Source organism: Diprion similis, chromosome 4 (assembly GCF_021155765.1).
Source record: "Diprion similis isolate iyDipSimi1 chromosome 4, iyDipSimi1.1, whole genome shotgun sequence".
Classification (NCBI taxonomy): Eukaryota; Metazoa; Arthropoda; class Insecta; order Hymenoptera; family Diprionidae; genus Diprion; species Diprion similis.
In genome coordinates this window covers 22351616-22365518 of record NC_060108.1, presented here as the reverse complement: position 1 = coordinate 22365518, position 13903 = coordinate 22351616, and the positions used below count along the sequence as shown (strand labels likewise).

At 34.9% G+C, this 13903-nt stretch overlaps 1 protein-coding gene across 5 annotated transcripts in view; it reads left to right on the top strand.

Moving 5' to 3' along the window:
- Positions 1-13903, top strand: part of LOC124406081 (syntaxin-1A) — a 72527-nt gene that overhangs the window by 7618 nt on the left and 51006 nt on the right. For all 5 annotated transcript variants that reach the window (XM_046881436.1, XM_046881435.1, XM_046881438.1 and 2 more), the window contains exon 3: positions 11212-11311. In XM_046881436.1, the coding sequence (XP_046737392.1) occupies positions 11212-11311 (100 nt within the window). The remainder of the gene's footprint in view (positions 1-11211; positions 11312-13903) is intronic.

Below are 13903 nucleotides of genomic sequence, written 5' to 3'. Positions count from 1 at the left end.
AAAAAAAAAAAAAAAAAAAAAAAAAACAACAAAAAGCATATTCAATAATCGACAAGTTCTTTCATTTGTTCTGAAAAATTATTCCGAAATTTGGATAAATTTCAAATTCAAAAGAATCACGTTTAACTTATTACATCTGTAATACGTTCGTCGTGAATCATCGACGTATATAATTTTTATGGGAAATATGTATAAACCTCTCTTGTACGTTTAGTTCAACCCTGTCTCTTCCCCAACCCTCCTCCCTTGCCCCTTCCTCTTCGTCTCCGCTTCAATCGCACGTGAACGGACGGAGGCGATTTGGCAAAGGGTGTATACGCACACGGAGATACCTACTCGGTGTAGGTAGGTATGTGCCTGACCTAGCTTAACCCTAGCGCAATCTGCAGCCACGTGGATCCATCCATCCATCCATCCATCCATCCATCCGATCCTACCGCATTTATACCGGCGTAGGCGTAACACTTGATGATGAATTTGCGTTCGCGCGATGAGAATTAGCCTTTATAACCCGAGACGTCGTTAAAACGCTGCAAGTGCCAACAATCCTATAATTTATACGTAATTTACCTTCACTCAACATATTATGGGGTATTTTACACGCGAAACGTGACGGGTTTTGCCCGATGGTCAGCGAATTTGACGTACGGCCGCCGGAGTTTCGTTTCCTTGAGTCTCACAATCAAACAATTTTTCACTTTCTTTTTCACGAAGTTTTCGATTGAAAAAATTACTCTTAGGTTTTACTCGATTAGCGAATATTATTCAAGTTTTGAACAAAATTTTGGTTTAATTTACACCTGGACGTGTTTTTTTTTTTTTTTGGGGTTTTTTTTTTCTTTTTGATTATTTTTTTTCCAATTTTTTATTTTTATTCACCGGCAATAAATTGTTGAAAAAAAAAATTTAGAGATTTTATCAGCGTAATGGGTGTTTTTAAACTCTGTTGCATTAATTAACATTTGGTCTTCGTATTTGATCTGAATAAAGCCCTGGTAACGAACAACTAATGTTTCCAGAATTTTTATTTTTATTTTGGATTATATCTATACGTTGACCTCCTTCTGTATAATTCGTGTTACCTCGTGCTTCCATAATTTTGTCGTTCGTCTCTTTCTCTCTAATCTCTCTCTCTCTCTCTCTCTCTCGAAAGCCTCTCGACCTAATTATGCGTGCTTTCTTGCCAATCCTTGTATATATATATATATATATATATACATATAACGTGCATATATCTACCTCGAACCTGGACTAGACTTATAGTTTATACATATGTAAGCTGCAGAGTAAACGAATACAAGTATGTAACATTTATATACGTATATGTATACACCCACTTGCCCATTTACATACGCTTGGAACTTCTCGAGACTGATGCAGTTAAACCGATCTACTTTGAATATGGAACGTCAAATGAGCATACATGTGTACCTATATAGGTATTTTGCACACCGGGCGGTGTTTTTGTCTTATTGAGTCATTAGGGTTCAAAGAAAAACTCCCCCAACGATTTACATATGTATACGTTACGTGCATTATTAACATATCATACAAATTGTCAGATTTTCACATGGAATTAATCCGACCTGATAAAATCATTTCTTATGCCTGATTCTTTGCTCAATTTCAGAAGACGAATATTGTTCTTTTGTTATTCAGATCTCTTCATCTTCTTGCGAAATTAATTTTTTTTTTTTTCTTCTTTCTCTTCTTCTTTTCGTCACCTTACAAACATTATCGTTCGTTTAACAACCACGAGCAGTTGTTAATTCTTCTTTATTACGATGTTCTTTTTTTAATCGCCGTTGCGAATAGAGTATATTTTTATTTGTGAATAAATATTTTCAAATAATATTAGTTTCGTTTACTTCAAGTGAAAAATTATATAATTATATCTACAATTTCGTTCAATCAAATAAAGCGATGCAGTTTAATACACGGTGATATTGAATCATAGATTGAAATGAATTATTCGTATACATAAATATAATAACTGTCACACACATATATATGTATATATACGCAAACGGTGACATCGGGAACAGGCAACAGTAGCGGCACAGTTGGTTGGCATTTCTGCTGTAGATTGTCTGTCGCCTGAAATAGAATGTAAATTCGTCGTCTGCTTACAGTCGTATGTATGTATGTATGTATGTATGTATGTATATATGTATAATACCATTCGATATTATGTAGTAGATAGGTAATGTAGGTATACTACATGCGTCGACATATGTATCACTATTACAGGGTGCGGTTACAACACTCTCGGTTCGCGGTCGCATGATGATCCTCTTCGCTGATCCGTGCATATTTTGCCGCATCTGCTGCAATAATTACGCGCCTCACGCGTAACAACGGTAATATGAGAGAAAGACACGGTACATGTATGGATATGGGCAGAGAAAACAATGCTCTTTTCATTATGCGCTACTGAAAAGACGGACAATGATAGAGAAAAGATGATGTACGACGAAGAACGTTGTTTATACTATTATACTTTATATATGTAGGTGTAACAGAGAACGATGGAATGATCGCGTGGTGATGTGATACAGATTACATGCTGCAGGTGAAACAATAACTTGGACTGTACGTGTAAGGTATTGTTTTTTACATACACGTTTTTCGTGAAAAATGTAGATGGTTTATGATGAGAGTGTTCGATCGCTGCGTGTTGTTTATCATTTGTTACTATTCAGTTTTCTTTTTTGCTTTTTTTCCAATATTTTTCCCCTTTTTTTCTTTATCAATATTTGCTTGCAGGCACTGATTGTTGGGGGGAAAAAAAAAAAAAAAAAAAACAACAGTAAAAATTTTACAATAAATCATGGAAACGCAAGTTTAAGTGAAAATTGGAAAAATTAAAGATTAAAGTAAAGTATTTAATTCATGGATATTCATGTTTGTTATAGAAAGGCTGCACTGTTTTGTACATTGAATAGTGCAATTGCATGAATGCTGATAATGAGAAACGGAAACGTATTTGCAAAGTTGAAACCTCGCGTACAATGTCGGACAGAATTTTTATAATTTAATGATGAACCGTGACAAGCTCGCTTGGCGTGAGTCATTCTTCGGTTTCAAGTTTTATTTAACAAGAGGATAGAGAGGTGTAATTATAGAGTTAGTCATCCATTATTAACGAAGAAGGATAGCATGGCATACTTTCCATTGTAAAATCAGAGGAAGTCATCGTTGGTGTAGAAAATTATTCGAAATGGAAATTTAGTGGTACGAGCATCGTGCATTCGGCTAACCATATATGTATAATCGATCGATTTGAAAAACAAAGACCACAAAAAAAAAAAAAAAAAAAAAAAAAGAAAAGCGAAACGTCATGACACGATTGTAACCTGGAGGTATTGCAATTTTATTACGTGAAAAACGGATATAGTTGCGACTGAAGGTGCGACTACAGAGAAAAACGTACTTTTTGTGGAATTTTCTTTCAAACTTTAGATATGTTTCGTAAATTCAGCTGAGCTAACTTTCGGAAATGGTATAATTTGGTCAATTTCTAATTATTTTTACAAATTTATGTATCAAAGGTGCACAACATCTGAAGCTTTTGGTGAAACGAAACGTGCCGAAAATTTTAGGGAATTATGATTTTTTTAAAATTCTGATTCTTTGAAATTCAGGAAATCGTAGTCAAACAAGACACAATCATATTTTCAAATCCAGGCTTCTTCAAAGGGATTGAAAATTGGAAAATAGTCAATTGCTTTCCATTTATTTGTTCAGAATCCCAAAATCTACGACATATTAAAAATCCAGAAGATTTCACTGGAACCCAGTTTCCATGAGATTATCACGGGCTTCTTTCCGGTCAAACGGGATTCAAAAACACTTTTCGAACTTCACGAAATTTCTACATCGTCACCGCGGAACACGTCACATTGGGTTTGCTTCCCAGGCATTGTGTACTCATTGTCAGTCTTCATCCCCCCGATTTATGCGTCTACTTAATTTTCCACCCTGTGACTATGTCTATGTATGGAACTATGTACGATTGAGTACCCATAGCCTGATGGTCTTGTTTCGTTCCTCCGCACCGCAATCAGCAATATTTTCTACCCACATTCACCCACCCAACTTTTTTCACCTGCGTTTACGTTCAGGGCTTCTGCACGTAATAAGCAATCAACGAACGTAATTACAGGTATATCGAACCCTCGAGTTCTCTTTACTTCTCTTATGTTCCAAAGAGAGAGAACTCGGCTGATTTCAACGGATTTCATTAACGTCCCACTAATTGGGAACAACGGAGGGAAGGGATTATAAGGAAATGTACGGAGCTTTACAGTGTCGAAAGTCTCAGTTTATATTGCAGCACGTTTGATGTTTGCTCGTGAATGAATCAAGCGAAGCCCCGGGAGCAAAATTATGACGCGGGGTTGGCGACGTGGATCGTCGAGGGTTGACGTGACGGTCGATGTACATATTACGTAAGGGGGCGTCCATTAATTACGTGAGGTATTTTTGAGAATTTTTTGACCCCCCCTCCCCCCTTGGTAAGATGTTGTAAGATTTTTCTCGACCCCCTTCCCCCTTCCCCAATCTCACGTGAGATTTTTCAAAATTTGTATTTTGGGTATAAAAGCGTTGAATTTATAAAAAAAAAACACACACACAATTTGCTTAATTATTTTTATTTAAGACTAGCAAAGACTAGTATTTGAGAATATTGCTGTAATCTTAAATCACAGTGATAAAATTAGCTTTTAATTTAACTTATCTTTCACGCAGTTTCACACCGTTTTCTGCTAAAAAAAAAATTACGTGATATTTGCCAAGACCCCCCCTCTCCCCCAAGTGAGATTTAGTATGATTCGGCTCGGCCCCCCCCCCCCCCCCCCCCCCCCCCTGAACACCTCACGTAATTAATGGACGCTCCCTAAGCTACACAGACTAGGAGGTCTCCCCTATTCCTCTGAAAGTATCTGAAACTTTCCCTTAAATATACCCTAAACCAGTCAGTTTCAAGCTACTTTTTCTTTTCATCAATTAGATTGGAAAGAAAAAATCAATTTTATGCTTGAAAACAATTTTTATACTCACAACTTAAGATAAGACCAAACAAGAAAAAAAAAATTTACATATTGAATCCCAAAACTCTTATATTTCACAAAATCATAATTTTTACGGCTTAATCGATGTCTACGGAATAATTTCGCTCATCCCAAATTATTTTCTTCCTACATGTAGTTAGAAATATAAAAATTGTTCTCAAGCATCAACTTGATTTTTTCATACCTTTTTGTTTATGAAAAAAAAAACCAACTATAATAATGAAAAAACATCGAAAGTTCCAATATATTTTACATTTAAAATTTTAATCGCCCCCGGCATACAGTTATAAATATTATCCGAAAATTTTTATATTTCCATGGGGATACTTGTTTTTCTATTATACAAACACATTTCTGAAGTGCGATCGAAAAAATTCCAAAACGACCAAAATTACGGATCATATTCTAGCGTGTATCTAATTTTTTTCTATTTGGTCAGTCCGTACCGTGAAAAATTATTTGAACCCTAACACCTCCCCTATTTTCACGAAACTTTCCCCTATTTCTAAACCCACCTCTGTGAGATGAGAAATTCCCGTCAGCCATCAAATGCCGTTGTGGGTCGGCGGGTTTTTAACGAGGGAAGGAAGAGACACTCTCGTTAGTACCATCGTGTGTCATTCTCTATGAACTATGACGGGTAAACGTGTATCAGCGAATCGCATTTATGTGCACAAGTGCGTATAACTTGGACACGTTTGTGTACAGAATGTCTGAATTTATCAGCTGTTTGTATGTACGTTAAATACGAGATAGTGCAATCGCGCTACGTCCAAATCGAATGTATATCGTGGTGTGTATATGTATACAGTGCTTGCAGAATGTACACTTGGTTATCTGGAAGCGAAGCTTGGCGCCAATAATTGTGCGAATCGACTAAGTCGATGCATAGAATCGTGGTTATTTCGGAAGGTGTGGAAAAGCTGGTTTTCTTGCGGTATAAATTTATAGAGTGAAAATAGAGTGAAATTCTTGGTGAGAGTTTGAAACAAAAAATGTGACGTTTATTAAAACATGTCAAATCATTTTCACGTCTGACGATGAGGCAAGACTGCTTCTTTACAATAATATTGCAGTTGACACAGCAAGCCTTAGTTCATTTGTCATTTCATATTTTTAATTTTTAATCACTACTGAAGCTAGGAAAATAAAACAATAAATGTAACAATATTATACACCATATATTACAACATGTCTAGCAAATAGAACCTACATTTAAAATTTGATGATGCATGCATGCGGCACTGGACAGGATAGGTTTGACAAATGTGTCTGCTGGTATAATACAAGGTTCTTATCCTCTTTCGGAAGAGAGTTTATATTATACGCCAACCTTCTTCAGGTAGTATATGATCGTCCTGCAATGGCGGGTCCGACAATTTTTTTTCTTTCTCCTCCCTTTCGTTTTTCCGCATAAGTCGCGCTTCCACTTAGTGAACAATTTTTTTTTTCAGCCAGGATCGTTTTTGTTTTTGTGGTCAATCATGTCGTTGTTTCAGGCCATTTCTTCTCTCCGACAAATATGAGGATGTGGATATGATTATAAATGCATGTTAATATTTATCGTGATAATATTTCGGAAAATTCGACTTCGATACTTATTTACTTAATTGTATTGTTATACCTGAAGTTTTAATCTTAATAATGGCGAGAAGATCAGTACGAGGACATATATAATTGAAATAAAACCAACTTTTTCGGTACATATATATATACATAAATGATTGATGAAGCGAATATTTTCAACGTGATTGTCCGATGTTACTGCCATGAATTTTCCGACCACACTGAAAACGTTGATGTAAAAGTAAAGCTGTTAGCACTCTTATCTTTGTGTTTAAAACGACACATTAGGCTTTCAAAGAACCAGCCCGAGAATATCGTCGAAACAACGTTACTCTCTTGACAATTTTAGGCGCACTCTCAAGATAACGAAATTCAATTCATCCAAATTGCTGCGTGAATCCGGCGAAATGAATGACTATTTGAATTTCGAAATTCATTGCACGATTATAATAGGAATAATCGACGAAATCGTTGCTGCTCTGAAGTAGGTATCGTTTGCAGTTTACTACGCGCGGAATGAAACGAGTAATAACGTCGACTTGACGGAAATTCCAGGTGACTCAAATACCGATCATGTATAAATATAGGCATATAAGATGTCGAGAGTGTTTTGAAACTGATTGTGAGTGGCCGCTTGGCGAGTCGCGCGATATTAAAGTAAATAAGTAAGATTTCGCCACGAAGTTAAAGTTGGGTGAAGGCTGAATGCCTGCTCCGGAAATTCGGGCGCAATTTGAACGCGGGTGGGTCCCGAGGGTTCTCCTCGGTATGCCAATTTAAGAAAATCACCCAGGAATTTCACGCATAATTTCACATTCTTACGTCCCGTCCGCGTCGCCCAGCCTGACTCATCGTCACTTATCGTATCTGCACGTATGTAGGTGTCTTGTTTAGCCACAGAGCTGTATGTTCTCTGCACACTGCACAGCGTGACTATACACGTTTTGCAATGGCTTTGGGCTATGCGTGAAGATCAAAGTATGTAATTTTGAAGGAAAAAAGAGGAAAGGAAAAAAAATACGATTTCTTTGCTTAAATTTTATGGTATACGTAACGTCACGTCTCTCTTTTCCCCTGTACTGCAGATAACCCCTTGAGTTTAATATAAAATAATTAATTATCGCAACCGGCATCGCAGGGCAGCAAGTAGGTACACCAAACCACCACCACCACCACCATCTTCTCTTGATAATAAATTAAGGTTTTGAAAAATAACGCCACGTTATAACAACAGCACGCGCCGTATTGTATATAAAATATGTATTTTACATTATACGCGTATTTTTAAGACATAACAAGCGATTTATTAAAAAGTATATTTAATCCAACGTTCAGTATTATACTTGGTCAATATTTGGGAATGAACCCTGTTTTTGAAGGGTGACTAATTTTTGTTGACGAATTAATTCTTGGTACGATTTATGTAATAAAAATGCTTTTCAACAATCAAAGATGCTATAATATAATATTATATTAATATGTTGAAAATAAGAAAACAATATAATCTATGTATATAAAATTGGCTGGCATCATTGCAAAAACAAATAACATGCAAAGTAACTGTCAGGTGTCTTATATACCCTATCCCAGATCTCGCTTCTGGAATCCAGATTTGGCCATAAATTGCTAAATTTGCTTTTTTCGCATCGAAGCTTTTCGGCGAAGGTGATTATAGTTTTCGGTGCAGTCGAGTGTGATACCACATAATAAATAACCCGTCCGATACGATATTTTTCCTCCAAGTGTATTATATTATATACATATAGGTATATATACGCATGTTGTATACATATAAGTACGTATACGCTTCAGAAACTCGCCCTCTAGGGCTCGGCGCTTTTTTCCTCGTTCCACCTTCCGAAACAAAAAAAGAAATAATTTATTACCCCTCGGAAATATATATATATGTAAGTATCGAATTTTCCTTACCCTCTACATTTATTATTGCGTGTATATATATATACACGTATATACCTATATACATTATATTTGCGGACTGGACGCGAACGCCCACGAGTACTGTGCAAAGTCAATTTAACGTCTATCCGTTTTCAGCTCGTCCAGACACTCGAATTTTTCCTGCGGACCCTCGAAACTTTCGCTCACAATCAATGTGATAAACAGCTCACTGTCAATTTTCCCAATTTTTCCACCGATTTTCATCCCAACTTATCTTCTGATAAGGTGCTAACGTATGATTTTCAAAGTTTTTTTTTTTTTTAGTTTTTTTTTACTTCTAATTGCTCAGTACCTACCTTATACCTAATATACCTAATAAATTCGCACAGAGTTGTATTAGTACTGTATATGTATACATATACGTTGCATGTACGTAACAAGTTTATAACTCCGACTCCGCGAGTTTAATTCAGCACTCACTGACTAATTCGCAAGTCACCAGGCTTTTAATTAATCCAAATGACGTTCGTGTACCACCTTCGCTGCGTGATCTACACGAATCACATATGTATATGTATTTACACATTATATATAGATATAAAAAACCTAGGTGCCCCTTAATACACCATTTTTCGACTCGACAAATTATTGCTCTCGTTATTCGGTCTCCTAATATCCTTTATACGATTACACAGTCGATTACTGTAACCTTCTATTCCAAGAACTTGTTGCAATTATAACTTCGAAGGCTATAAATTGTTGTAAATCTTTATCCAAACCATTCTTCTTTATCATGTTATATACATATGTAACATGATACATATGTATAATTGAGGTGGAAGTCGAAGAATCCTTTAAACAATATTGCAGGAGGGAACTTGTGACAGAAAAAAAGTATGCAAAGAGAATTTACTGCATAAAAATTCAATATATATATATATATATATATCATAGTACTGGTTGCATGCAGGGTGTACGAATGTGCATGTAAAACATATGTATACAAAACATTGGTGTCCATGACGTGATAAATAATTTACAAGGAAATCCCCTACGTGCACCGATTTATTCGATAGGTATATATATATATATATGTATTCTCCGCAGTATATGCAGTTTGATTTGTGTGTTATGTATTATACATGGACGTGTATACCTAATGCCTCGCGGAACGGTGTGAATGACGCCAATACATATCGCTCTTGTGGTTATTACATGCGGTGGGATCTGCGTTGAAATTTATTTTTTATTTTTCTTTATTTCTCTCTTTTGCATGATATCTATGTTTGATTGCAGTATAGTATGATACCATGAATATAATAAATATCAGTCAACTGAAATAACTTGTCGTTATAATTAAATTTTCGGCAGTGTAATTGAGCTGATATTATTTACTCATAAACATGTCGATGAACGTAGCTGTACAAGTAATTACCTTATACACTAGAATATAGAATAAATTATTCGAGGTCATTGACATGCAGCAAATAATCATTAATTTTTTATTTTATTAATATAATAATTTTTATTCAGTCGATAAAGTGTTAATAAATAATCGCCCTAACTTCGCTATCGTTATACTAAATTGAATACAGTGAAAGAGACATGTTTAAGTAATAATTCGTATAGTTTATTCAAGTATTAATTTATACATATTAAAATTCGGAATATATATACCTATATACATGTGTGTATGTCTATGTGTGCATAATTTGAGAGGGGCGTAGCGACGCGACCTACTCGCAGGCCTTTAATTTCATTGAAAGTAATAAATTGACGCTATAAATTCTTACCCCTGTTACTGTTACGTTTTCGGACGCGTTCTCGTTGCTGCGTAATAAGTATTGTATAATACATACACATATACACGTATATACATTATTCAAATGGATATACTTAGTCCTATTCTTCGCAGATACATATATACAACGAAACAAACTTCGTTATAAGTATTGTTTGTATTTGTGTATTATGTTTCCGCATTATCAATTTAATTTCCTTGCAGATGCGTTAGAAGGATAAGACTCGGTTAATAAATCGAATGTCTATATATGTATACGTATACATTATATATAGCCAGAAGTATAATAAGAGAATATTGAAAGAAAAAGCGAAGGAAAAGAATATTTATAAATCCAATTCTTCTTTCGTTTATTACTTGCTAACCAGTTTTCTTCTCTTTCGTGGGAAAGTAAAAACGAAAGATGTAAAACGGGAGAAGAGAAGAAAAGGAGCCTGTAAGTCGATTTTCTTCATCGCGAATCGTCGATATACCTCGATATTAATTCATGTGCATGTATAAGCGGAGGGTTCCGCGATGTTCAACGACGTGTCTAGTAATGCGACGACGCTGAAATTGAATTTCAACTTTCTTCCTATCAAGTAACTTCGATTAGCATTGCTTACCCCTGCATATCCATCCATGGGACTATATCAACAGAAATAACGCCTTCGACTGACTCTCTCTCTCTCTCTCTCTCTTTCTCTCTATCTCTCTTTCCTTGCATTTGCGAGCTTATAATATCAATCTCAGGTGATTTATTTATTTATTTATGTATTGTTTTTATCTTTTTTGTCTTCATTCACCTTTTGACGATCAATAATTGCACTGTTGTTTTAATAATATTCTTCAGCTATCTATTATAACAAGAAAAAAAAATTTTTGTTACAGGTGGAGGAAATTCGTGAAATGATAGACAAGATCCAGACGAATGTTGAAGAAGTCAAGAAGAAACACAGCGCCATCCTGTCGGCGCCGCAGACAGATGAAAGTGAGTCTAATTTTGGCAAATTTTTTGTCGTTTTGAATAAATCGTTAACTGCATGTTTTTTTTAAATAATTTTCTTCGAGATCGAAAAAATATTACAAAATTCAAAGTATCATTTTCACAGTTTTTATTTTCAACGTGTCAATTTTTGAGATGATGAAATTTCACGGAGCTTATCGTCTCCACCTACGCGTTTTGATAATGTAATCCGCATTATATAGACCGTAAAAGCTGGATTTTTGTTTGATCGTAGAATAATTGTTGCGTTTTAAACTGTATGTTTCTTTTATTTTTCACCCCTCTTTTTCTTTTCTCTGTTTTTCCTTTTTAATACATAATAGTACCATAGTATATATACTTTATTAATTAAAATTAAACCGATAACGTTGTGAATTGTTTTTCGAATTTCATACATAAATAAATTAACGTAGTAATCTTCATTTTATTCTTATTTTTGCAATGATATTATCGCCTTGCTTTCAGCATTTATAACACACGTTTGAAAAATCAATCATGAATTAATCCTTCGTAAAAATGATGAAATATCGAAGTTTGAGAAACGTGAGGTCAACCAATAATCGCATAATCGCTTGTATATGTACATACGTGAAATTCGGTAAAATGCAATAAGAATTGGGTATATAATGGCTTTTTGGGTTCACTTCTCCGGGAATATTGTGCAAGATACATCTTCTGCGAATAAATACGATATTCCTTTTACTGTAATATCAGACGCGTTGAATTTCTTTTTTACGATTACTTTTTACGTCGCTTGCGTGTTAGTAATAAATTGACAAAATGTCATGAGCGCCTCTATTACGTGTCCGTTATTTTTACACTGTATGAAAGAAGAATGAGGGGAAAAAATCGTTAAAAACGATGGGAAAGAACCAACGCTGATTATGATTCTCAGCAGGGAAAGAACGACAATATCGCAAACGATTTTTTTTCATTCTACCTTTTTTTCTTTTCTTATTCTCTTCTCTCGTTATCGTCGCTCTTATCTCGGCAACAGACGCCGCCAATTCTCTTGGAGATACTTCCAATCACTCACCGACACTTCGTACGTAATTTTTTCGCATATTTCGCTATATTCGCCAATATTTCGAGGAAAACGCAACCTTATTCAATCTGATTGTAAATTATGATTTACCATTTTGGCTCGGCGGAAGAAAATTTGATGGTTTTCATATTATTCATTATCATAACCTTAGGAATGTATAATATTTTATGAGGTTACGAAAAATCGTATTTTTCAACTGGGAATATATTTTCAATTCAAAAAAAAGTATACGCTTATATATAATATTTGAAAATTAGACTAACTTATAAGCATTCTGAAATCAGTTTGAAACTGTAAAATAATAATAATATACCAAGCAAGAAATGCAGCGTGAAATTTATGCCGATTTTTAACCTTATATACCTAATTTCAGCTTTTTTGTTTCCTCTCATTTTTATCAAAACTCGACGGTTTAGAGAGGCCCGAGGACACTCGCGGTTTTAGAAAGAATTACGAGCTGTCGACGAGGAGCGGGAAAAGCTATAGTTTGTCATCGTCCTTGTCCCGGTTAGCTAGCTGGCTCTCTTTTACACCCACATTTTATGTTGTCTACAACACTAGCTGTTGTGGATGATGCTTTGAGAGTCGGGATGGCGGCTGCATTGTTGTCCGGATTTTGCGATCGACTTTTAACCAACCCTGCATCCTCCTCATCCTCCGCCCTTTAATTCTATGGAAGAGAGAAAAATAAGGGATGAGAAATCGTTGGCGAATATTCCGCAAGCTTTGTAATAAATCATCTATATATATATATATATATATATATATATATATATATATATATATATATATATATATATATACATATAACTTTTCTTCGCTTGGTTATTTTTATAGAGGATTTGCATGATCGCTCTGATATCCTTCCGGTCTCATATCCATATCCTTGGATCTATATCATACTCGCGATATCGATTATCATTGAGATTCATAACTCGAGTATCTGATCGAAGTTGAGTCGACTTGTTAAACATTAAGCCTATTCTCGCCGCAACAGGTTGATTCGATTTATTATTAATTATTCTATATAAACGCGTGTGTGTTATAGAAGAAATGGTGGAGTTTGTTTGTAAATTCTTTAACTCAACACTGCCGATTGTGAGAATGTAATTTTCTTTTCAATACACGTCAGAAAAATTCTAGTCTCGAATGTATCTCGTTGCAATAATCGTTTAAACGTTATCTAAAGTATACAAGAAAAATTGATGTACTAGTAACTATTCATATTCTAAGAAAAAAAAATCTTTAAAAAATTTTCGCTTTAAATATTAGAAACAAATGGTTATAACAACTATACACGGCATCCATAAGTAGAAATTTTTCTCAGTGCAGCTTTATTTTCGTGTTCTTTTGAATTAATTTATTCAGTCGTGATAACCGCCTTCCGATTGATAAATTTTCGATTTTACTTGTTTACTTGTGATCTGAATTTCCCATAGCAGCCTGGAAAAGCTTTAATCATCACGGCACTAATTCTATAAGCTTCCCATCTGCAGTAAAACGCTGTGGTTATTATTATATGCAACGATTTA